Source organism: Glycine max, chromosome 13 (genome assembly GCF_000004515.6).
Source record: "Glycine max cultivar Williams 82 chromosome 13, Glycine_max_v4.0, whole genome shotgun sequence".
Classification (NCBI taxonomy): domain Eukaryota; kingdom Viridiplantae; phylum Streptophyta; class Magnoliopsida; order Fabales; family Fabaceae; genus Glycine; species Glycine max.
The window spans coordinates 14,132,412-14,155,554 of NC_038249.2; the positions used below are offsets into that span (position 1 = coordinate 14,132,412).

The 23,143-nt window shown below is 31.5% G+C and overlaps 4 protein-coding genes across 6 annotated transcripts; 2 read left to right on the forward strand and 2 right to left on the reverse strand.

Annotated features, from left to right (window-relative positions):
- Positions 1 to 245: 245 nt before the first annotated feature.
- Positions 246 to 994, forward strand: LOC100805102 (COBRA-like protein 4). Its single transcript, XM_006595189.3, has 2 exons — positions 246 to 615; positions 714 to 994. The coding sequence occupies exons 1-2, from the start codon at positions 360 to 362 to the stop codon at positions 992 to 994; spliced, it is 537 nt and encodes a 178-aa protein (XP_006595252.1). The 5' UTR covers positions 246 to 359.
- A 572-nt stretch (positions 995 to 1,566) lies between these two features.
- LOC100804568 (protein COBRA) lies at positions 1,567 to 6,413 on the reverse strand. Its single transcript, XM_003543839.4, has 6 exons — positions 6,140 to 6,413; positions 5,229 to 5,308; positions 3,855 to 4,311; positions 3,286 to 3,445; positions 2,910 to 3,193; positions 1,567 to 2,203 (listed from the first exon to the last, which is right to left on the reverse strand). Exons 1-6 carry the CDS (start codon positions 6,243 to 6,245, stop codon positions 1,914 to 1,916), a joined length of 1,377 nt encoding a protein of 458 aa, XP_003543887.1. The 5' UTR covers positions 6,246 to 6,413; the 3' UTR covers positions 1,567 to 1,913.
- A 943-nt stretch (positions 6,414 to 7,356) lies between these two features.
- On the forward strand, positions 7,357 to 13,257 carry LOC100819519 (solute carrier family 25 member 44). 2 transcript variants are annotated; one of them, XM_003543952.5, is made up of 6 exons: positions 7,357 to 7,671; positions 8,620 to 9,001; positions 10,023 to 10,219; positions 10,718 to 10,856; positions 11,838 to 11,991; positions 12,914 to 13,257. In XM_003543952.5, exons 1-6 carry the CDS (start codon positions 7,643 to 7,645, stop codon positions 12,946 to 12,948), a joined length of 936 nt encoding a protein of 311 aa, XP_003544000.1. In that variant the 5' UTR covers positions 7,357 to 7,642; the 3' UTR covers positions 12,949 to 13,257. The 2 variants fall into 2 exon arrangements, with proteins under 2 accessions (XP_003544000.1, XP_014620761.1); XM_014765275.3 differs by having other exon boundaries at positions 7,416 to 7,671; positions 8,625 to 9,001.
- A 760-nt stretch (positions 13,258 to 14,017) lies between these two features.
- On the reverse strand, positions 14,018 to 16,297 carry LOC100816841 (uncharacterized). 2 transcript variants are annotated; one of them, XM_026124818.2, is made up of 8 exons: positions 16,138 to 16,297; positions 15,909 to 16,030; positions 15,724 to 15,776; positions 15,344 to 15,407; positions 15,137 to 15,179; positions 14,995 to 15,042; positions 14,515 to 14,566; positions 14,018 to 14,411 (listed from the first exon to the last, which is right to left on the reverse strand). In XM_026124818.2, exons 1-8 carry the CDS (start codon positions 16,228 to 16,230, stop codon positions 14,149 to 14,151), a joined length of 738 nt encoding a protein of 245 aa, XP_025980603.1. In that variant the 5' UTR covers positions 16,231 to 16,297; the 3' UTR covers positions 14,018 to 14,148. The 2 variants fall into 2 exon arrangements, with proteins under 2 accessions (XP_025980603.1, NP_001242697.2); NM_001255768.3 differs by having other exon boundaries at positions 14,025 to 14,566; positions 16,138 to 16,265.
- Between the last annotated feature and the right edge of the window lie 6,846 nt (positions 16,298 to 23,143).

Genomic DNA, 23,143 nt, shown 5'->3' on the forward strand with positions numbered 1-23,143 from the left:
TGTGAGTAAATAAGGGTATGAAATAAATTTGACATGCAACTTAGACAAAAAGTGCATGAACCAAGTGGCCAAAAACAAGAAAAAAATAGTAAATTTTTTCCACCATTCCTTTCTTTTTTCATTCCTACACTAACATCTCTTAATATTATATTTACACTCCTTTTTATCCAAGAAATACCTTATATTGTGTACCATTATAAGGGAGTTGTTGTAAGCATTAAATAGCAAGAGGATCATGTGCAATCTCAAGAAATCTCATAAGTGTTAACTGTTAATGTATTTGTTCTATATCCTAAGAATTTCCAATAACTTTTATCACTGTTGATTTGGTACGCAGGGGAGACTCCAAAATTCTCAGCATGGTGGGGGTTCATACTCCAAAGAAAGACAATGAACCATTGCTGCAGTGCACTCATCACATGTGTCCAATCAGGGTCCACTGGCATGTAAAGACTAACTACAAGGACTATTGGCGAGTCAAGGTTGCTATAACAAACTTCAATTACAGGATGAATCACTCCCTCTGGTCTCTTGCTGTTCAGCATCCAAATCTCAACAATCTCACCCAAGTTTTCAGTTTCAATTACAAGCCTCTTCTTCCCTATGGATCCATAAGTGAGTGCCACCAAATAAATCTTCTTAAGCTTCCATTATAATTGAACAACTTCTAAGAATAACTATTCAAGTGTGTTGTTATTATGCATGCAATGCAGATGACACTGGCATGTTCTATGGCATGAAGTACTTCAATGATCTTCTAATGGAAGCTGGACCAACTGGGAATGTTCAATCAGAGTTACTTCTTCAGAAGGACAAGGATACATTCACATTCAAGCAGGGTTGGGCATTTCCTCGCAAGGTCTACTTTAATGGTGATGAATGCATGCTGCCCCCACCTGACGCCTACCCTTTTCTCCCTAACTCTGCACCTGCAAGCCTACTTAACTTCCCTGCATTCATTTTCTTGTTGCTTTTCTTGCTATCAGTTTGGTGAATTGGTGCATAGTGTGTCAGAATTTTGTGAAAATTTTGAAACCATGTATTATACCTTCTTAATGGTAACGTGACAATAGACATGCATACTCAACTTCTTTGGAAACACCAAGCCAAACTCATGGCCGTGTTTTTCTGACATGTGAGCACCAAAAGGGATGCTAAAATGTAAATCTCAACATTGATTTTGTCAGAATCATAGATTGATGATGCTGTTATTCCAATGCCATAATGAACAATTCATGTCTTTTATTCTATTTCTTTGGACAACTACTGTGTATTTGAATAAGCATTTACACAATTGATATTGAATGAAATTAATTTTGATTAAAAATGATTTTTTTTAAAAACAGTGATTTATATTGTTTCAACAATTTAAAATACCATTTTTATATATTGTTTTATTCTAAAAAAATTAATGATAAAATTCATATAACAATTGATCCAACTCATAAACTAATTTTATGGTATTTTAACTCGATCAAATTTCTCAACATGTGACTAAATATATAAATATTTACCTAACGTGTTAGATGATAAACGCTCATAATTTAATTAGGCGGCTGCAAAGAATAAATCAATAAACGATTCTCACGTCAAATACAGAAATTCGTTTATGAATTACATCATTGTGTACCTTTATATATTTCTAATACTTACAGCGCCAACTGTAACTATGGATCTAAAACCAATAAATACATCATTACATTATAACAGTCAGAAATAACAATATAGTAGCAAATTCAATCGCCCCATATGCTGAAACTTGCAAACAAATCATAGGACAACTGAGCTACCCTTTGAATTGTCACTGGATGTCATACCCTGGCTTGGTTCAAATTCCAAATTGGTATCCCAAAATTGAGTCAAAACTTGTCACACTTTTAAGATTTTTGATGAGTGTGGCATGAATAGGAACTTTAAGTATCTGCATATAATACCAAGGCTACCAAAGAGGACATCACCAAAGCAAGCAGGGAAACCACTTGCCTGGAACCCGCATTAGGTAACCATGGATAAGCATCAGGTGGCGACATCACACAAACGTCGCCATTGAAATAGACTCTCCGAGGGAAGGCCCAACCCTTGTCAAAAGTGAAGGTTGATTTATCCTTTCTGAATAGTAGCTCTGATTGTACATTACCAAGAGGGCCAGCTTGCATGAGAAAATCATTGTAGAACTTAAGTCCCCAAAGCATTGCTGTATCATCTATTAAAAGTAACTTAGATCAATAATCATTTTGGTGCCTCCACAAAATACATGTTCTATTGCGAAAATAAGAATATGTTGCTCATGCAGTTATTATGACCAGAAAGTTTAGAATCTCACTAACAAGTATTTTGTACATTGCAAAGGTAGGCAAAAATTTTAAAAATATAAATTAAAAGAAAATTGTTTAAAATTACAAGGGATGTATGCATAGTTAATTCAGGTAGATTTTTTGAGAAGAATATAAAATTATAAATATGTATATATATATATATATATATATATATATATATATATATATAATTCAAAAGAGTTTGAAAGTATATACAATAGAAATTTGGGAAGAAAAAAATTGAACATAAAAAGGAAATATGATAGTAATTTATAAATTTAAGCATTTTATAAAAATGCAAATGAAGTGTTAGTCAAGAGTGAAGCCAGAAATCTTAAAGAAGAAGAGATTACAATGGAAGGTAATCCCACTCTCAAGAAGTTGGACTCTTAATTTGTTACGTAGGGACACCAAATAAATTTACTACTCAAGAAATTTGACAACCCCTTGATAATCTTGGAGTGGTTGTCAGATATACTACCAAGTACCAACAATGATGCCTGGTCTAAAACTATACTCTTTATTCAATTAAGTTAAATAACCATCAGTATTTTATGTCTGTAAGATTGCAAGTCCTTGAAAGATTACACTTACTTATTGACCCGTAGGGAGTTATTGCTTTGTAGTTGAAACTGAAAAGTTGGGTCAGATTGTCAAAGTTTGGATGTTGAACAACCAAGTTCCAATCAGAATAATTCATCCCGTAATTAAAATTAGTAACAGTGACCTTCACACGCCAGTACTCCTTGTAGTTAAGCTTAACATGCCAGTGAACTCGGATTGGGCACATATGACGAGTGCATCGAACCAAAGGTGTGATACTACTCTTTCCAGGTCCAGCGTTGGAAACAACTGATTGCAAATGTGGTGAATCTGGACTGTAGTGACATAAAAAAAGGACAAATGTAAGTATATAACATTTCTTTCTGTTTAGGAAAAAATCACAGCGCCCTGGGTATTTAAAACCTACTCTACACATTCTCCTGATTGAGATGAGTTGCCCTGGCAGCCACATGCACATGTAGTGCAGGGTACAACTGTATTGTTATAGAAAGATGAGAGCGAGACACAGCAACTGGGTGTTCTCTGAGCAAGAAATTGTGAATATGTGCATGTCACATTCCATGTCACTGCAATAAATCAGAGCAATGTTAAGGTCAAACTAAGTTGATGGATTTTGCTAGTAGGAAGTAAAAACTCAGAACAACTGTTTATTTAGATCCCGTATGGATAAAATTCTCCACAAGTACTTATAGTAAAAGGAAACAAAAAGGAAAAATTAATTTAGTTTTTCCCACAAGTTAAAATCAACTTATGCACCTCAACTTTTGGGGAAGATAGATTAGAGAACTTTTATAAAAGTTAAGTGCATAAGTTGATTTTAGCTTATAAGAGAAACACAATTCATTTTACTTTTCTTATTTTCTTCTCTTATAAGTACTTAAGGAGCAGAATACCAAATTTTAGCACTAACAAAAACTACAAGAAGATAATTATACTGACAAGTGTGGAAATGAACATAAAAGTCCATTAACTTACTGAGTGCTTGGGTCACTCTCCTTTTGTCTGGTTGTAAAAATTGAGTTGGTTTCACAATTGTTGCCGGCCCACACGTGTAACCGGGTCCTGGCGCTTTCAGTGTGAAATCTTTTGGCACTTTGACAGTTTTGTTAGTGGTACTGGCACTACCTACACTGACTTGAAATGCTGCAACCGCCTTGGATTGGTCCTGTGCCCACGAGCTGAGTACACCACCTTTGCAGCAGTTTGAAATTTGTTGGTTGTAAGGTGTTCCGGGAAGTAAATCAACAACTATAGGGTTCTTTTTACAGCAATGTGGGATGTTTGCCTTATATTTTGAACAATCCCCTTGTTCAGTGGTCTGCCCTCCCATCATGCTCCATATTACCTCCTTCTTTGCCCATGTCCATCCTAATGACCACCCAGGCGCTGAGATATGACGATATTGTTGGAAGTTGTACATTGTAACAACAGCCTGTCCATTCAATTGTTTCTTAGACATCTAAATAACTAATGATTGAAAACAAATAAACTCAATTCATTTTAAATTGCTATAGTAACTAATTTAAATAAACTCATCTATATACTTGATTTTATTCAATAATTTTACACCTTACATTATGGGCCTGTTTGGGTGTAAGCTTCTCTAGAAAAAGAAAATAAGAAGAAAATAATGAAATGAGATTCTCCATTAGCTAAAATGAGTTTTCCATTAGCTAATTTATAGATGTCATCTCATCTTTTAGAGAAGCTATATTGGTGAGCTTCTAAAAATTAATTCATGGAGAGCTTATTTTTGCTTATGGAAAAGCTCATCTCATCTTTTTTCTTCTTATTTTCTTCTTTTAGAAGTGCTTCTAAAGAAGTTTACCCAAACAAACCCATATGAAGTACTAAATGCTAAGCACAGACTTGAATATTGTATAAAAAAATGGCTCCAAGTGTAATTTAAAATTCAAAGCCCGTCATATTCCTAATTGGAATATGAAGAATACTAACAAGTAACAACACATTCTCTACTATTGAATTGAATGAAATTCATGTGGCGCTGGCTCCCATTAAATAGGAAGTGGGGCCCACAAAATTTAAAGGGGTCTCACATGAATTTCTCTTAATAGTAAAGAATTAGTCTGAGAACTTATTGCTTTCGTTTGTCTAGGAACAAAATAATTTTGTGTTTCAAACCTTCAAGCAAGTTATATTATCCAAGCAAGAACAGACATATAACATATGACATGCAACTGGCGTAAACATGCAGATCCACCACAAAAGTTGTGCCCAACTAGTAGAGAGAAAAAGAGCCAAAAACATTTAGAACCATCATGTTTAATTATAAAATCAGATTATTTGCTTCTGATATTAATAGGCGACATTGTAAAAGAATGGACTTACAACATAGCCATCAGGTGTCCAGCTTATAATATCCCATTTGATTGTGATATTTCCATTTGGATCAAGTGGATCATAAGCTTCTGAAAGATAAACAGAAAAACTTAAAATTAAAATTAATATATGAAGGGGAGAGGGGGATACATAAGCTTCTGAAAGATAAACAACAAAGACAGTGGTGATACATATGAAAATTGAAAAGTACCATAGAAATTATGAGAAATACACAATTTTCTGGACTTGATAAAGGAATGAACAAAGAAAGCAAACAAGCAGGAGATATAAGGTTGGTTTAGACTTTAGTGCTAAAGGGAGAAGGGTGGGAGCCGGGGAGGAATAGGTATTGGTTTTGAATCCCCCGCTAAACAAAAAACTAATTAACTAACGACGAACATTTGCCCATAAAGAAAAAAAAAAAAAACCAAACATTGCTAAAAGTCAATAACTAGTTTGTGAAATCATACTACTTCACTGTTACATATTCAATCACCAATTCACCATGATAAAAAACTCACTTTACACCATGCAAATTCAATGTCATATCAATCTTTACCAAGCATTTTATAACAAGACAGATAATCAGAATATCAAGTTCATTCCTTGGTACCGAAAATTAATAGCAAGCAAGAAAAAAATAATCCAAACGCCCCACTGAAACCATTGGCATCATCAACAACAGGAAAAGCCGCCACAAACTCATCACCATTCATCACGCAACAAGGCGTGCCATCAATCTCAAACACTCGTTCCAATTCAACACGCCGTGAGGTCCACGCCATGCAAAAAGGAACAAAAGCAAAATTCTTGCCCAACAAAGAAAACACGACACCCCATCAAAGGAAAAACACAGAACAAACGAAAATTCGAAAAATTTAACGAGAAAGAAAAAAAAATGCACGCATGAATGCAGGAACCTGTGGAATTGAAGCACGTGAAAGAGAAGAGAACGAAAAGCAGAATGCATGGAGGGGGTATGAAGAAGAATCGGATCGTGAAGGGGAAGCTGAAACGGAAAAGCATTTTTCTTTGGAACAAAGGGAATGTTTAGGGGATTCGTAATTGTTGATGTTGTTGTGTCTGTGTGCGTGATAGAGAGAGAGAACAGAGTGAAGAAAAAGAGTCTGTGTGTGACGCGGCGGAAGCTGCTGACTGTTTTGTTGTGTCCAGTTGGCAAGTGTTGTGTGTCAGAGTGAGATATAGTGGGCTTTGAAATCCCACTGCATGAAAACAAGGGAACTTCTAGAAATTTCACCCCATCAAAGGTTACTTTTTTAAATAATAATTATAAAGAAATGACAAAATCTATAACTATTCTTTTTACAAATGTAACTTGTGTTCTAAACATATTTGTTAAGAAATTCATAATAGAAATTTTTCAATGAAATGCTAACTACATATTTTTATCACTATCACTATTTATATTATTGGAAGAAAAGTGGAAAAATAAATGATAATATATTCCTTTTGTTAATTAATAAATGAAATAAAAAAGAGAAAATTAACTTTTAAAATATAAATTTTAAATTTAAATTAATTTCTATATATTACCTGTATAAATTTTTTAAATTTAAACTAAACTCAACCAATGATTCAATTTATTGATATTAATTCATGATTCCTAAGATGAGTATTTGAACTTGTAGAAAGAGGTTTGATTCAGAATCTCTGACTCAGGAGATTATGTTCGAGATGCTTATAAGGATGCTTAGTCCAACTGAAAATTGGAAAAATTATTCTGCTGATTTGTCAAAAAATTAAAAAGTTGGGTGCTGAATTTGTTAAAAAAATAAAAGTTGATGGTAAAAAGTATAATTATGTGAAGAGTAAAATGACAAAGGGTAAAATTCATAAAATTCTAAAAAATTGAAGGTAAAATCTCTCCAAAAAAAAATTAAAGGTAAAATGCATCAAATTAATTTATTAAAAGTAAAATTCTTAAAAGTTAAAAAATTTGTAGTAAAAGATGCAATTAAGTGTTGATTTTATTAAACATTAACTACTCAATATGCGTTTTACTGACTTTTTTCCCCTAACATTTTTGGTGCACTTTCAATTTTTAATTTTTTATCAACCTAATAATGAATTTACTTACCCGATTGTAATTGAGACAAGTCTCACTTAGTTCTTACATGTACAAAAAGAGAGTAGAATAGAATGGAATAGTTAGCAAGAGAAGAAGCGGAGACGACTCCTACTACTCACTAACTACTCAATACTCATTTCCATTTTGGCTCCAAATAAACAGAGAGAGAGAGAGAGAGAGAGAGAGAAGAGTTCGCATACTCTTTCTCCCTTATATAAATACAAAAGGTTCGTTCCTTTCGTTTTTCAGCTTCGTTTCGTTCTTTCTTCCCAGTTTCTTCTTCGCCTCGCTTCTCTTCGATATTCGAAATCTGCAGCTCCAAGCGATCCATGCAATGGCCTCCTCCGAGATTAACTGGGACAGGTTCCTTCAGTCTCTTCTTCTCCATCTTCGTTTCTGATTTAGGTTTTCGCTTTGTTAATCCAACTTCGTCCGCGTCTTTTTCTTAGTTTTTATTCGTGTGTAGATTAAAAACTATTGCATAAAGAATCTAAGATTCTGTTTATGTATCCTGAATGAACCGAAATCGAATTAGAAGTGATATGCATGAAATGCACTAATAACTGTTTGAGAAATAATGCTTGCGAGCTTGAAATGTAGTGTTAAGTGTTTATGCTTGCTCGATTAGAAGACGTATTTGAACTAACAAGATTCTAGATTCTAGATTCTAGGTTGTGTCGCTGCTTGTATTGTTGCTCTCGTTTTCCTATTCAGAACTAGAACCTAGAACCTCATTCTTTTCTTGTATATTGTTATATGCTCAATGAATATTTAATCTGTGGAAACTAGGCCTTCGTGAAGATTGAAGGTGTATTGAGTAAAGTAAACCATCGATTTCATACCTGATTTATTGCTCTCTTTCCTGAGTGGTCCCTAAAAAAGAAAAAAAAAACTGCTTAAGTAGTTCTGAAAGTATTAAAAATTATGTCAAGTAGTCCTCCAAATATTTAAAAAAATCCTTTAAATTGTTCCTTGAATTTTACTGAAATATATTAACTGAGGGACTAGTGTAATGAATGTTCAGTACGTTAGGAGTATTACACTATTACTTAAGTAATTTTAGTAGTTTAGGGACTACTTAGGAGAGAGGGTAATTGTTAAATGACGAAATTGGTGGTTTATTCTATATATATTGGATTGATTTGTTAGGAATTTGTTTTATGGATAATGAACTTGGTGTCTTGAAGCTCTATATATTTAGTGAGTTCCACTTATTTTTATAGGCAAGATAAAAAAAAGTTCTTTGTCGTGGATAATGAACTTGGTGTCTTGAAGCTCTATATATTTAGTGAGTTCCACTTATTTTTGTAGGCTAGATAAAAAGAAGTTCTTTGTCGTGGGAGCAGGACTCTTTACGGGTGTTACAGTGGCACTCTACCCGGTATCTGTTGTGAAGACTAGGCTGCAGGTTGCCTCAAAGGATACTTTGGAGAGAAGTGTGTTTTCTGTTGTGAAAGGGTTGCTTAAAACGGATGGCATCCCTGGTTTGTATAAAGGGTTTGGTACAGTTATCACTGGCGCAATTCCTACCAGAATCATATTCCTCACTGCCTTGGAGACGACAAAGGTGGCTTCCTTCAGGATGGTGGAGCCATTTAGACTATCTGAAACTAATCAGGCTGCCATAGCAAATGGAATTGCAGGCATGGCATCATCATTTTTGGCACAATCTCTGTTTGTTCCAATTGATGTGGTATGATGATCCAATTGGCCTAACCTGAGCTGCTGAGCACATATGTCTGTAGTTTTATATTTGAAATTTAAAATTATCTTCTTTTGGACTAACTGATGGCTGCATATCATACTTATGCATGTGGATATTGTGGTACATTACATCTGTTAAGTTAGTTATAGTTAGACAGTGCAAGCTGGTCAACAATCTTTTAAGTTTGTTTTTAACTTTGTCTTATATTGAAACTTGGAATATATACACTGGTGTTCTTTTAGATGTCTGTTGCAATTCAATTTTATTTTAGCTCTAAAAGTGTTTTTGTACTGATTTTTGCATATGGTTTTGTAAGTGTATTAGTTATACACTTTTATATTTAATCACTATCTCTATACCAAAAAACAAAATATAAATTCAACACTATTTTCTACACTTATGTTTTAGTCAAACTCCAACTTGGTTAGTTCCATAAACCTCGTGTATCAGGAAAAATTTTAGGATTGAAAGAAAGGTTTTGTAGTAATGTGCTTTATCTGCTGACTTACAGTGTATTCAGTTTTTTTTTATTGGAGCATGACACATGATTTAATTACTAACAAGCAACAATTTATATGCTTTCAATTTATTTTGTCCATATATATATTGCTTCTTCTCGTAAGAGTGTTGATGACATGTTCAGATAAGTGAGAAAAATTATTTTCTTTTACTTTTGATAAAACATTTTTTTTTATTGAAATATAGATAAATGAATCCTTAATAGAATATCTGGAAAATATTTCATAATATCATTATTATATGTTATAAATATTTCATAGAATCCTTAATAGCTAAATGATTTCTTAGATGTGGTTTCCATATTTTTTTCTTTATCTACTTAGTTAGGTAGGATTGGAAACCTAATATTTTTTCTTAATATCTTGCTATTCGTAGTTTCCATTATCATTCAATTTAATTAGTATGGTGTTTTTCTCCTTTCTTATCCAAATTGTTGTATAATTTCATCTTATATGCTAACTCTAACTACCTTTACATTGAATGATATTAGGTTAGCCAAAAGTTGATGGTGCAAGGATACTCAGGCCATGCCCAATATAGTGGGGGTTTGGATGTTGCTCGTAAGGTGTTAAGGTCTGATGGCATCAGGGGATTATATAGAGGATTTGGTCTATCTGTCATGACTTATGTACCATCTAATGCTGTATGGTGGGCAAGTTACGGTTCAAGTCAACGCTACTTATGGAGGTGAGACATGGTGATGCTTGTTCTGAAGTCTTAAAGCTGGTTTATTGTTGTATTACCTTTTTCTTTATATTATACTTTATCAAATGGTTAGAAAAACTGAATATCTGTAGAAATTTGTATATTTAACTTAACATATTTTCCTTTCTGATGTTTAACCAACACCATTAGGGTATTATGCTATTAGTAATATGAGTGTATTGAAAGAGCTTTTATGTTTTTGCAATCTATCAATTAGTTAGGCTATGTTGTATCATCTATGTAAATGTTCATTATAAAAAAATGCACTGATTTCAAAATTTGCTTATTTAACTTAAAGATGTGTATATTTGTTGTATTCCAAGGACATGGTAAAACTGCAAAACATATGATAAAGATCCTTTAAGTTTGTTGTTATCCTAGATTTTATCAACTTTCAGTACATCATACTAATATTTTATTTCTGCATTTTTGGTCATACTATCTGATATTAAGGATCATTTTCACTGATTGCTTTGGCAGATTCTTGGGAGATAACAATGAGGAAGATGCTCCTAGTCTACCAAAGATTATTTTTGCTCAGGCTACTGGAGGGATCATTGCTGGTGCTACTGCATCCTGCATTACAACCCCATTGGATACTATCAAGACACGGTTACAGGTATTCATAACCTTGTTGAATACATGTGTCATACTATTACACAAGTTCTTTGTATTCTTTAGTCATCAGTGTAGTGTGGATGATAATTCTTGTATTTGGTAATTATATCTTTACTAATGATTTGGTGTTAAAGTAATATGTATTTGATAAATTCACAAGAAACATAAAAATTGCTTGTGCTATTCTTTTCATCTATCTAGTTTTAGTTATATGCTTGACATCTGCCATCAATCACCCTGGTACTTCATAAGATGGACCCAAGATACCTAAACGGCTAAACCATTCAACTTTTAGTGTGGTGTGATACTTGATTTTCACCTCCAAAATATTGTTGCATCTTAAATTTGTGTTCCATATAGTTTGTTTTCTTAACCAAAATCCCTTTGATTCCATAGCTCTTTGCTCCATAAATCAAGTTTAAAATTTACTCCTTTTACTTAATTGGACTCTATCATGTGTGTTAGAATATATGGAAATATCAGAAAATATCTTAATTACATCTTAGAATATTTTAGATTATCTCTTACAATTACTTTCCTTATTTAGTGAATTATAATGTTTTACATAAAAATTCAAAAAGTTGTGTACTAGTATGAATTTTTTTACAAATGCAACTTTTCCAGTGATTCTAACTTTTTTCAGAATATTTAGTGTCTTATTCTATAAACTATTCAGATTTACAAATTTTGAATTTATTAAATTTATTTGAAAAAGTTTTGCCTAATAAATGTCATATATGATTTTTAACTAGCCTTTGATACTATGGATGCAAAGATAGTAATATATGTATTACTCCAGTATGTTTTGGTGATTGTTGAAGTTCTCAGTTTTTAGAGAGATGACAATGCATAGGGGAAGAATCGGAATATAATTTTATGATTATTATACAATATAGTGATTGCATTTTACATTCTGAATCTCATATTCATTTAATCTGTCACTGCCTACTAAATTTTCCTGACTCAATGGCATGCCATATAGGTGATGGGACTTGAAAAGAAAATCTCTGTAAAACAAGTTGTTAAAGATTTGATCACTGAGGATGGATGGAAAGGTGTATATAGAGGATTAGGTCCAAGATTTTTCAGCATGTCAGCATGGGGTACTTCAATGATATTGGCTTATGAATATCTGAGTAAGAACTTGGTCTCTGATTTCATTTTGTGTTGACAATCCTGTTTGTTTATGCTGGTTTGATGTATTTAAATATTGAAATAACTATCTAATTTTTATTAACTCTAATAATCCTTGTTTTAGTTATTTTTATTGCCACCCTCATAGTTCTGAATTATGGTAATGCTGAGTAGTCAATTCTGCTGGTAAATTTTGTGGTACTGCATATATGATATTGTTATGTATGTTATAGTCTACGATGCATTTACATCTTAAAGTTATATGCATGCCAAATAAGAATGATTCAGCCTTACTTTTAGACTATCTCCTACTTTTTTATGGTGCACTCTAGGCTGCAAGCAATTGGCTTACTGAAATTAACTATGACAGAAATATCATCTGAAGTTTTCACAAGGGATGGTCGTTTTCGTAAGGCACAAATTTAAGAATCCAAAACCTTTGCGAATTGAATTTTTGCTTGTGATTAGTGTTATTTTTAGTCAAACCTTGGACCATTATTTATTTAAATTTATGGACACTCAATGGAGAATTCATGTGTATCAAAGTGCATGTATCTCACTAGACATGCTAACTATTATTTTATATACTTTAGCTTTATTAGTCATCTCACTTAGGAATGAAGTCATGTATAATTAATTTTGCCCAAAAGAAGGGTTATTAATAATCTACATTTTTCCTGTATTCGTGACATAATTTATTTCTTCAAACTATCCCATTCAATGCATATTATTTGCCCTTTTTGAAGATAATTGATTTTATTTTATTTTTATTTAAAATACCGTAGACTTGTCATTTGTCTTGTTTCATGATTTTGCCTTTTAAATGCGCGTGACACATTTTTTAATGTTCATGTATCATAGTACCTTTTCTATATGTAAATATTTTAGCTCATTTTGAAATTATTTGATTGTTTCTCCACTCAGAACGCTTGTGTGCAAAAGATGGAGGAGGCAATTGATCTGTCACTGGTGGTCTTGTTTCGAATTTGGCAAGAATATGCTCATAAATTACACAATGGCAATTGAGCCCAGGATTTTGCTGCTGGACATAATCAGATTTGCTGCTTAAAAGGTTTTAAACTTTAAGTAGACAGACAGTTATGCTAACTGATTGTTCATCTAGGAAATAATCGTTGGATACAAAGATATGGAATTTTGCTTATTAGAAAATTCGTTTCATTCTTTTCGATGATTAAATCGGATATAGGTGTATTCTTTTCCAACATTGTTATTGATAATGTACAATAGGAGGAAAAAAGTTACAATCAGATTTTTTTTTATGCCGACGCTAAATGTGTGCTTGTTTCAGATTTTTCTCCACCGACCGCGTATAATTTAGTGTTTAACCTTCAAAAATATATTTAGTTAGAAAGTGCAAGATAATCTTTCTGATAGTTTTCTTATTGAAAGTTGGTGAATTTGTCATCTAAATTATCATATGATTTTAGTCATTGTAAATAAGAATACGTTATTAGTATCTAAAAAAAAGCGTTTCCTTTTTATCTCATTTATAAAAATGTCATTTGTGATCCTTATTTCTTTTCATGAACAAGAAACCAAAAGGGCAGGATTTTTTGTGAAGAACAAGAACTACACCCATACATTTTCATTAATAAAGAGCTAAAAGAAAACAATATTTACATGAACTGAAAACATATTTAACCTTTTTAAAAGGTTCAAGGCATAATCAAGTTTGTCATTAGATGGATTTGGATAAACAAAATAAGAATTTATTCACAATCATGGCAGAGAAATTTATGAAATAAGTTAAAAAAGTATATTTTGCCGCCTTCTTCTAAAGCTTACTGAAATATGCTAAAAAGAACCTTATACAACATAAGCTCTCTCAAGTGCCCTTAAATTAAAAATTTTATCCAACGTAGCTTAAAACAACTCAACCATTTAGAGTATCTCAATATTAAGATGTTTTTTTAGTTCGGTAAGTAGATCTATGTGGATCAAAATGAAGCTAATAACTTAATGAACTAATGATCACGCTCAGCAAAACAGATCAGGAATCAGGTAGCATTTGAGTGGATCAACAATTAATAAAGCCTATACTTCAAAAGTTAAATACAATGAAACAAGAAGCACCCCACCCATATGCAAACAAAATAAAGATACAACTTAACCAAAATTTGTATTCAACACAGTATTTCTCACCTAAAGAGCAGCAGATACACTGAAAACAATCTGCAAAGAAACCAGTATTGTAATTTGATACAGGAAACTGATATACTCATATGTTCTGAATCATTCATGGTTGGCACTAGTATGATCAGGAGTGTTTTCATCATTTTTGTCGTCATTCTCATCACAATCTTCATTCTCACTGTCACCGTCTTCATCGTCACTGTTTCCATCTTCATCACAATCTTCATTGTCACTGTTATCATCTTCATCTTCACAAACTTCACCCTCACTATCATCACATATTTCACCATCGTCATGACCCACATTAACTCTATTCAGTTTGGCATAGTCTTCAAGTGACGCATTTGGAAATAATTGTCCAACTTTGTTACCTTTAGTATCAGTTGGGGCGCTATTTGAACTTTTAGATTTGTCTTTGTTCATCTGATAGCAAAAGTAGAAAGAAGAATTATCAGCAACATGCATGTTTGCGGAACAGGACAGTAAGACATACACAATATATACAATAAAGGTACGTACTGCCTTTGCCATAAATGCAGAATGAATCATGTGCCTTACAGGCCTACACCATCATTTATATAGAATTTGGCTTATCTTTAGAATACCAATATAAACTCAAAAGAGATTATGTGATTACATGTATATATGCAACAATATTAGAGAAACTTCATTAACTGTACTAACTCAACTTCTTGATGTCATTTTCAAATGAAACGTTCTATAGAAACATACAAATGTATGTTTTATTTGAAATGCTGTCGGGTAAATTGATTAGACTGAATATGTTAGGAAATAAAGAGAAGCAGGATAGGCAGTTAAAAAAATGAATAGCCTTAGTTTTAGTATCTTACAGCACGCAATAAGGATCTCCTTTCTCTCTCCCGAGAGTTCTTAATGGCCTGCAACAAAAATACAAGTATTATTACGAGTTTCTTTGCATAGAAGAACAAGTCTAACATTCAGGAAGGAAGGAAGGGCATATAAAAAAGAAACCTCCTCAAGCATCTTTTGCTCAGCCTCAACTTCTGAAATATCCCTACAAGAAACAAAATTGCACATCAATACAGATTCATCTTTTCCTTTGAAGAGTGTTGGAGAAAGCAAATTCTAACTGATGTTCATTTTGCACAAAACTTGTGTCGTTACTTGTTACAAATACAAACAAAAACTGAATCCTCCATCAAATGTAAGAAAGACCACCTTCCAACTATTTGCTTCGTACTGCAACAACACTTTGCGCATACACCATGCTCCTTGGCACAACCTACACCAACAGTAAAGCCAATAAGCAAACACACAAAAAGGGCAAATTCCATTTTGAGTTCTCATCTAATTTCATCAGGGTATTATTTCATACATCCTCAGAGCACTTTTTACAAACACCACGTGCTCACTCACTAGTTCCAACCAATCTAATCCATAGCCTTTTACTCTTTCCACTTCCACACTCCAAAAATCCATTATTTTTCCCCGCATTGCACCAATTTCAAAAAACCCCCCACTTACCAAACAACCCCCCCCCCCCCCCCCCAAAAAAAAAAAAAAAACAAAATAAATAAATAAATAAGTGTGATACTAACCAGGACACAGGTTATGGTAAGCTTGGCGAACAGCACGCTTGGAACATCTCTGGCTGCAACCCAATTAACTAATTAATCAACGAAAAGCTAAAAGATAACGATCCAATCTAATGCAATTCATGAAAAAAATTTGGGAACTTTTTTTTTCTTAAAAAAGAAAGTAAGAAAAATGAAATAAACAGTACCATTTGGCGGGTTGAAGAAGAGGCTTGTATTTGCCATAACGGCGTTTCCATTCGATTTGATCCTTGCAACGAGAGCACACCCCAGTGATCTCAGAGAGGGGCCTGAATCTTCCTCCAACTTCCTGTGCATGTTAATAACAAAAACATCAATAGTATTCAAAATGCTGCTTTTATTAATGATTATTAGTCGGTTTGATCGGAATGAAGTAAGATTTGTTGTGTTACGGACAGTTTCGTTGATTTTGCGACCAGCGTTGGGTTTCCATGCGTACTTGTTCTGGTGCTTCGGGGGACCGCTCCTCTTGGCGCCGCTACTATTCATCTTTGTTACAACTACAACTGCTTCTATTCACAAGCGGCGGCGTCGATTATTATTCACACTTAAATATGCTTTTCTCCCTGTTAAGTTTTTTTTTTTTTAATTTTTAATATTTTTATAAGTTTTTTTTTTAATTTCAGTTCATTCAAATTTTTTCATTTATAACCTTCATAAGTTTACATCTATAATCTTATATGAATCAAAATTAAAAAATTATAAACGTACAAAAATTATAAACAAATAAAATATCTTATAAATACTAAAATTTAAAAAACACTGTAACAAAATTTTTTATGGGACCAAAAATACCTTATCCCTATTAGACATTTGTGAAACTCTGATAATTTTTTAACTGCTGCTAAAACATGTTTAGTGTGGGGGAGAAATGCGTGTTTATTGAAGTAATTAGTGATGGTTTCACTTTTTACACCCTTTTTCTTTTTCTTCTTCTTCTTTAAACTCTAACATTGAAATCTCATCCTCATAATCTTTATTTTTCTTTAAACCTTCTTAATGTAATATCTAACATTTTTCATCAAATATATTCATAATATTGTGCATTTTTCTCCAATGGTGACACTACGTTTTCAAGGTATATTTACGGTTGACTTATATATTATACAATATACATCATACTTTTTTACACATTAAAGATAAGAAAATAACAATTAAGAATCACTACTAACACACATATGTGTCTTGTCTCTTGTTTCGTCTATTGTCAATTTCGGAAACGGATTATTAACCTCTCGATATCTATCATTGCAACAAGTGTGCATCCAACAATTATTAATTTCGAATGAGTTATTAACTTCTCGATATTTATTGTTGAAACAAGTGTGCCTAGCAATGAACCATTTGTGATTATTGTGTATCCAGAAGCAATACTCAATTTTGTATGACTTCCAGAAATATCTCTCCAAAATATCATGTATCAATTCCATAAAATAGTTTCAAGTACTATGTTTATTTTGTTAAAACATAGTTCTAGAAATTACTTTTTGATATTGATATATTTTTTTCCAGAAAGTTATTTATGGAATTATATTTTATCAGCATACATACAATCATGAAAATTACTTTTTGGAGTTAATATCTTTTGTGACGGAAAGTGAATTCCAATAATTTTTTATTCTCTTTTATCTCATCACAACCTTATTTCATTTTTTTAGATTAATTTTTATTTATATGTGAACATGAAATACCATGTTAGTATAAAGATATAAGGTTAGTCTAGGGATGAAGAGAGAAGGAAAAGGAGTAGAGGTTGCGGATTCGAATCTCCCCTCTAACAAAAACTAATAATGCTAATATCTAACATTTACCAATAAAAAATAAGATGTCCGAGGTGATGGATGTACCAATTGATGGATTACAAAATAAGAATGTAGATTGTAGTGAGGCATTCAATACATCAAAGGTAATTGAAGGATCAATTAATTTTATTAAATTGTAAACATGAAAATCTATTTTTTTATTTATGTTTTTAACTTTTTCCTTCTTGAGATGATGTGTTGAATTGGGCTTGGCGTGTTGCATATGAGAATGAATTTGTCCTTATCATATTTAGGTCAAACATAGATACAAAAACATAATAAAAGGAAGACATTTCTAATTTTGACTTGTGAAAGAAGTGGAAAATATAGAAGACCATGCAAGAATGCATTATACAAGAAGGTGATGGGTACCAAAAAATGTGAATGCCTTTTTAGGATAAGGGGAACAAGTTAAAAAAAGACCGAATGGTGGATTGTTAAGGTAATGTGTCATTGTCACAACCAGGACTTAGCGAAGATATTAGTTCACCTGTGGAAATTGGATGTAGTGAAACCAAAGTCAGTCCAAATCAACTCTTTTATACATGCTTGATCATTGGTGTGAAAAAGACATTGGTGATAAGTATTGAAAGCTTAAGATCAAAATGGAAGAAATGAAGGTAGAAATTTCCAAATTGAGGGAAAAATTCAAAGTCTTTGAAGGAAATCACACATGGCTAAAATAAAAAGTTTTAGTGTTCACAATGTTAATTGTTGTTAAAATTTTAATTATTGGTATTATACTTAAATGAGTAGTTAATCGTATGTAGTTGTTATTGTAGGGTCTTAGTATGCAATCTCCACCACTATAATAGCTACATGGGACATGCCCTTTTTTCCATCCAGGCCAACAACAAATAGTAAAACCACACCATAAGGTCCTTTTAAATGGAATCCATTAATACCACCCATGGTCTACGCTCTCTCACATATCCCTTCTTTATAGCATAAAGACATACAAAGGTCCTTTGAAATTCAGGGTTCATATCGACCCTTGGATTCACAACCAACTTCACAAAACTCCCCTCATTTGTCTCTCTAACTACTTCACCCTTAGGTGGCAGGTCATTATGTAATTTTGCATGCACCCCTTTAGTATATGTAGATGAATTTTCCTCTTCACTTGATACAATAGCTTGGCGCTTGTTGTTACAACACCATATTTTTCAATTAATATTTACTTCATTGAGGAGTAGCTTAGATTCAGATCATTCATCAATATACTCCCATGCTTTTTAGCAATCCATGCATAGTTTACATCATATTTATTGGTAGTACTAGTGCAATATGAGAAGGTTCATAAGACTTTATGGCATAGGTAACCTTATCTAGGAGTGGGGATGCATGTATCCTTCAAGTACATCCTTCATCATTGCACTCAACAATAACCTCTGGGCAGTCCATTTTTCACCCTCTTTATTGAAACCCCCCTTGTATGGAAAAATCCTTCGATACTTGCTTAAATTGATTGACATTCATAAACAAGTGACCCTTTGCTAGTTGTATCTTTCCACTTTGTAGTATTTGATGTGGTTTTCTAAAAATTCATATTTCCTCGTAGATTTTAAGTCATGTCATCACCAGAATGATTATTTCCAATGATGCAACTTTATACTAGATCTTAATTAATAGACAACAATGGACTAAAGCTATCAAATGGTTAACTTAACTATTGTGAAAGCCCTTCCAATTCATGAAAAGACAGATTATGTTTTAACATAATTTCTATGAATTGAAAGACATATTAGTATATGACCGTGACACATCTCTATTTATAGTTAGGGTACTTACAATTTATTATTTACTCTATTTATTTATTTTTATTCTTTTATAAAAAGGAACTATATTTTATTCTCTATCAAATGAATAAATAAAATATCTTTTTTATTTTCTCTCAAATCATTATTTTAATTAATAAAGTTATTTCTCCTTATTTATTTATTTATAAAAATCTTATCATTTTTCTAAAACTTTATTTATTTATAAATATAATTCTTTTTAAATTAGTTTAAAAAAATGGAATGTTACACAAATCAGTATAATTATAATGAATCTCTCATCTCTAAATTTTGATTATAAAAATGTTGTGTTCATTTAAGTAATGTTATTACTATTAGTATTTTTTGCATGTCAAAATATATCATAAATGTTATTAACTGTTTATTTGTGTTTCTTGTTAATATTATGTTACAGACTTTATTTTTTCAAATAGTTTATTTAAGCCCATTAGGTTTTTAGTCTAAACAGCGATATGCTCTCTGCCCATTGGACCATTGACTATCTTAGGCGATATTTGGATATATATGGATTACTAACAATGGGTAGAGTGTGATGGAATGAAATAAATTTACCGTTGCATTGTTTTGATATTTTATGATGGAATGTAATTGAATTAGAAAATCTGGTTGCACCCCAGAGCCCCAAATTGAGGGGAAGAAAAGGAGCATTTTAATTTAATTTGTATATATTTATAACTTTTTAATTATATTTAAATAAAGATAAAATAATTTTAGGTTTATATTTTACTTATAATATATTATAAATAGTAATTTTGTTTCCAAATAGAAATATTATATTTTAAATAATTAATTTATAAATAATAAATTCCACTTTCTAAGTCGATTTTTTATAAAATCGTATTAGAAAGTGTATTTTTTAAGGCGATTTCTCATAAAATTGTTATAGAATTCTTTGATTTTCTATTTGAAAAACATTCTAATATAATTTTAGAGATAATTCTCTCTAAGACGGTTTCATGAAAATCATCTTAGAATTCTTAATTTTTTTATTGTTATTTTTAAAAAACAAACATTCTAAGACGATTTTTTTTATATAACTATCTTACAAAGTTTACTTTTTAATACGATCTTCAAAAGATTATGTTAGAATCCTCTCTTTTTTTTAAGACATTCTAAGATAATTTTTTAGAAAATCTTTTTAAAAATAAAAAGTGCACTTACTAATATAATTTTTCATTCAGTTTATTTTAATAAAACAAATTTTAAAACATTTTTTGACAAAATCATCTTAAAAGTTAGACCTTCTAAGGCAGCTTCAAAAAATGGTTAAGAACCATCATAAAAAATACATTTTTTAGTAGTGTTAGTATTAAGAAGCATTGAGCAAGAATGAGCTATCATCTCCTAGGCCACTTCAAAAAACCGTTAAGAACAGTTGTTAAAATTATTTTTTTAGTAGTCTTAGTATTAAGAGATATTGAACAAGAATGAGCTATCATCTTCATCTCCTAGGTCTCTATTCCCTGCAAAAGGACAAAACACATTTATATGATGCAAGACTCTAAACATTTGCATACCATAAGTGATGACAGTAGAAAAAGGGTAAAGTGATTACATGATACGGAACAAAATAGTCCTGCATAAAGAGAAAGAGAGAGAGAGAGGGGGAGACCTCTCCACTAAACTCAATTTGAGGTTCCTCATTGAGAAGTGTTTGGCATCAACAACACGAGCAATTGGGTGTTTCCTATGATACTCTCTATATCTATAATACCACAAAACAACCAATCCGTTACAAATACATCAATAACAAAATATCAAATAATTGCAAGAAGCCAGCTTCACCATATCAAAGTTATTTATTTTCTTCCAAAACGTAATTACATTAAATCCCCTAATTTTCCTTCCAGTTCCACACACAACTACAATCATAAACCTACACAAATACAAATTTAAACACAATGGTTTTGATGCTTCACCACTCTAAGTTTTTTTTTTATATTTATTTAAAGCAAAAGAAAACTCCATTTCTTCTAAAAATTGAGAAATACAAAAGAAAAAGAAATGAGCTACCTCTTTGAGTCTATTATAAAAAGCCCTAAAAACGTTAATTCCAGTGGCTGTTTGGCCTGAGTTTACCAATCTCATCCTTCCTTGCGTAGTCGTTATCTTCATATACCATAACTTTCGTTAATTTGATCACCTCCATGTCTTAAATAGGTTTTAAAGTTTTTTGAATCAGGTTTGACACCATATTCAAGGCATTTTCAAATCCATCTAATGAGAGGTATCGTTCATTTCCAGAGTATTTATAACATATTTAAATCAATATAAATACATTATTTTGATATTGAAGAGGGTGTTTAAACATTTTGCAGTGGTGAGACTCTAGAGGCTAAAACCAAGAAAATTGGGTCTTTATCTAGAAAATCATGCTTGTGAAATTTGGATTGGTAACATCCTACTGCTTGTTGGGGATTTATGGTCTTCAATATTTCAATTTATTTTGGCTCATAGAAACTTCTCTGATTTTTCTGCGATTGGACCATTGAATGAATCATTAGGTTCTTCTTGAGTGGGACATTATCTTTTGCAAGTTAAGGTCTGAGGCATTTTACTGCATTTCTTAATAAACATCTATCCTCCTGACTTATTTTTTTCTATTTTGTTTTGAGTTTCTCAGTTGGAACGTTTTTGTGAAATTACATTTGGACTATTAATTATTAAAAATAAGAATGGAAAATGTTCGCTCTACAACTCATTCTAAATTTTGTGATTTATTTCTTGACTTCTCTTCTCAACTCCTGTTTATTGTATGTTTTCAGTTTTGTACTCTAACATTTAATCTCTTATAAAATGTTTTCAAGTACATACATCAATATTTATTGCCTTGATTGGTGATCTTTGTTATGATCTTAGACTTGAGAAGTGATGTTATATTTTCAAATCAATTTCTTTCTCTTTGGATGAACAATGTGGTCAATTTTTTCCCAAAAGTGTAGAAACATGCATTAAATTAAACTTGGGCCAACAAGTGAGAATAACGAGGGAATAGATCAAAACTCAAGCATAAAATGAACTAAAACAAAATGAAGGCAATCCAAATTGATTGCCGGAAAAACTAAAACTAATGAAGTTTGGGATACAATTCCACCAAATATAGCTTGGTATGCTCATGGTTTGGTTATTTAAATAATTATAATCATAATTAATAAATAACTATATTATAAGTTTTTATAATAACTATAACTAGTTATAATTTGGTATAATTGTTATTGTTTTTAAAAATTTGTTATATAATCATTTATGGATATAATTAGTTATAAAACAAGTTATTCAAAATTAGTTATACAATTGAACGAATAAAAATAAGTTATTTGAAATAACTATTTTTATAAGTAAAGTTGGTTATAGTTTTATAACTATTTTTTAAATAAAATTAAGTAATTTGAAATAATTATTTTTATAAAATGGATTATAGTTTAATAATTACTTTTGTATAACTGGTTATTATATAATTAGTTATTGTTAGTTATAGTTATTTTTTTCCAAACTAGTTTTTTTAACAACCCTAAATATACTCAATCCTATCTATGATCAACACAACAATGAGTTAGACTATCAGCTAATTTTTTTTTTTTCAAAACATGCATGCTCTGTTGCCACCATGCATGGCGGCAAATAACAATCTCCCCTACTTTTTATAAAGTCTAACCACTCATGAGAAAACAAATATAATTCTGTTTTAATAATTTAATTATAATATAGTGATAATGTATAGATTTTTTTTACATAGTTATCTAATTTTTTTTATAATAATTATTTTAAAAATTATATCTATCATAATTTTTAATTAATTGA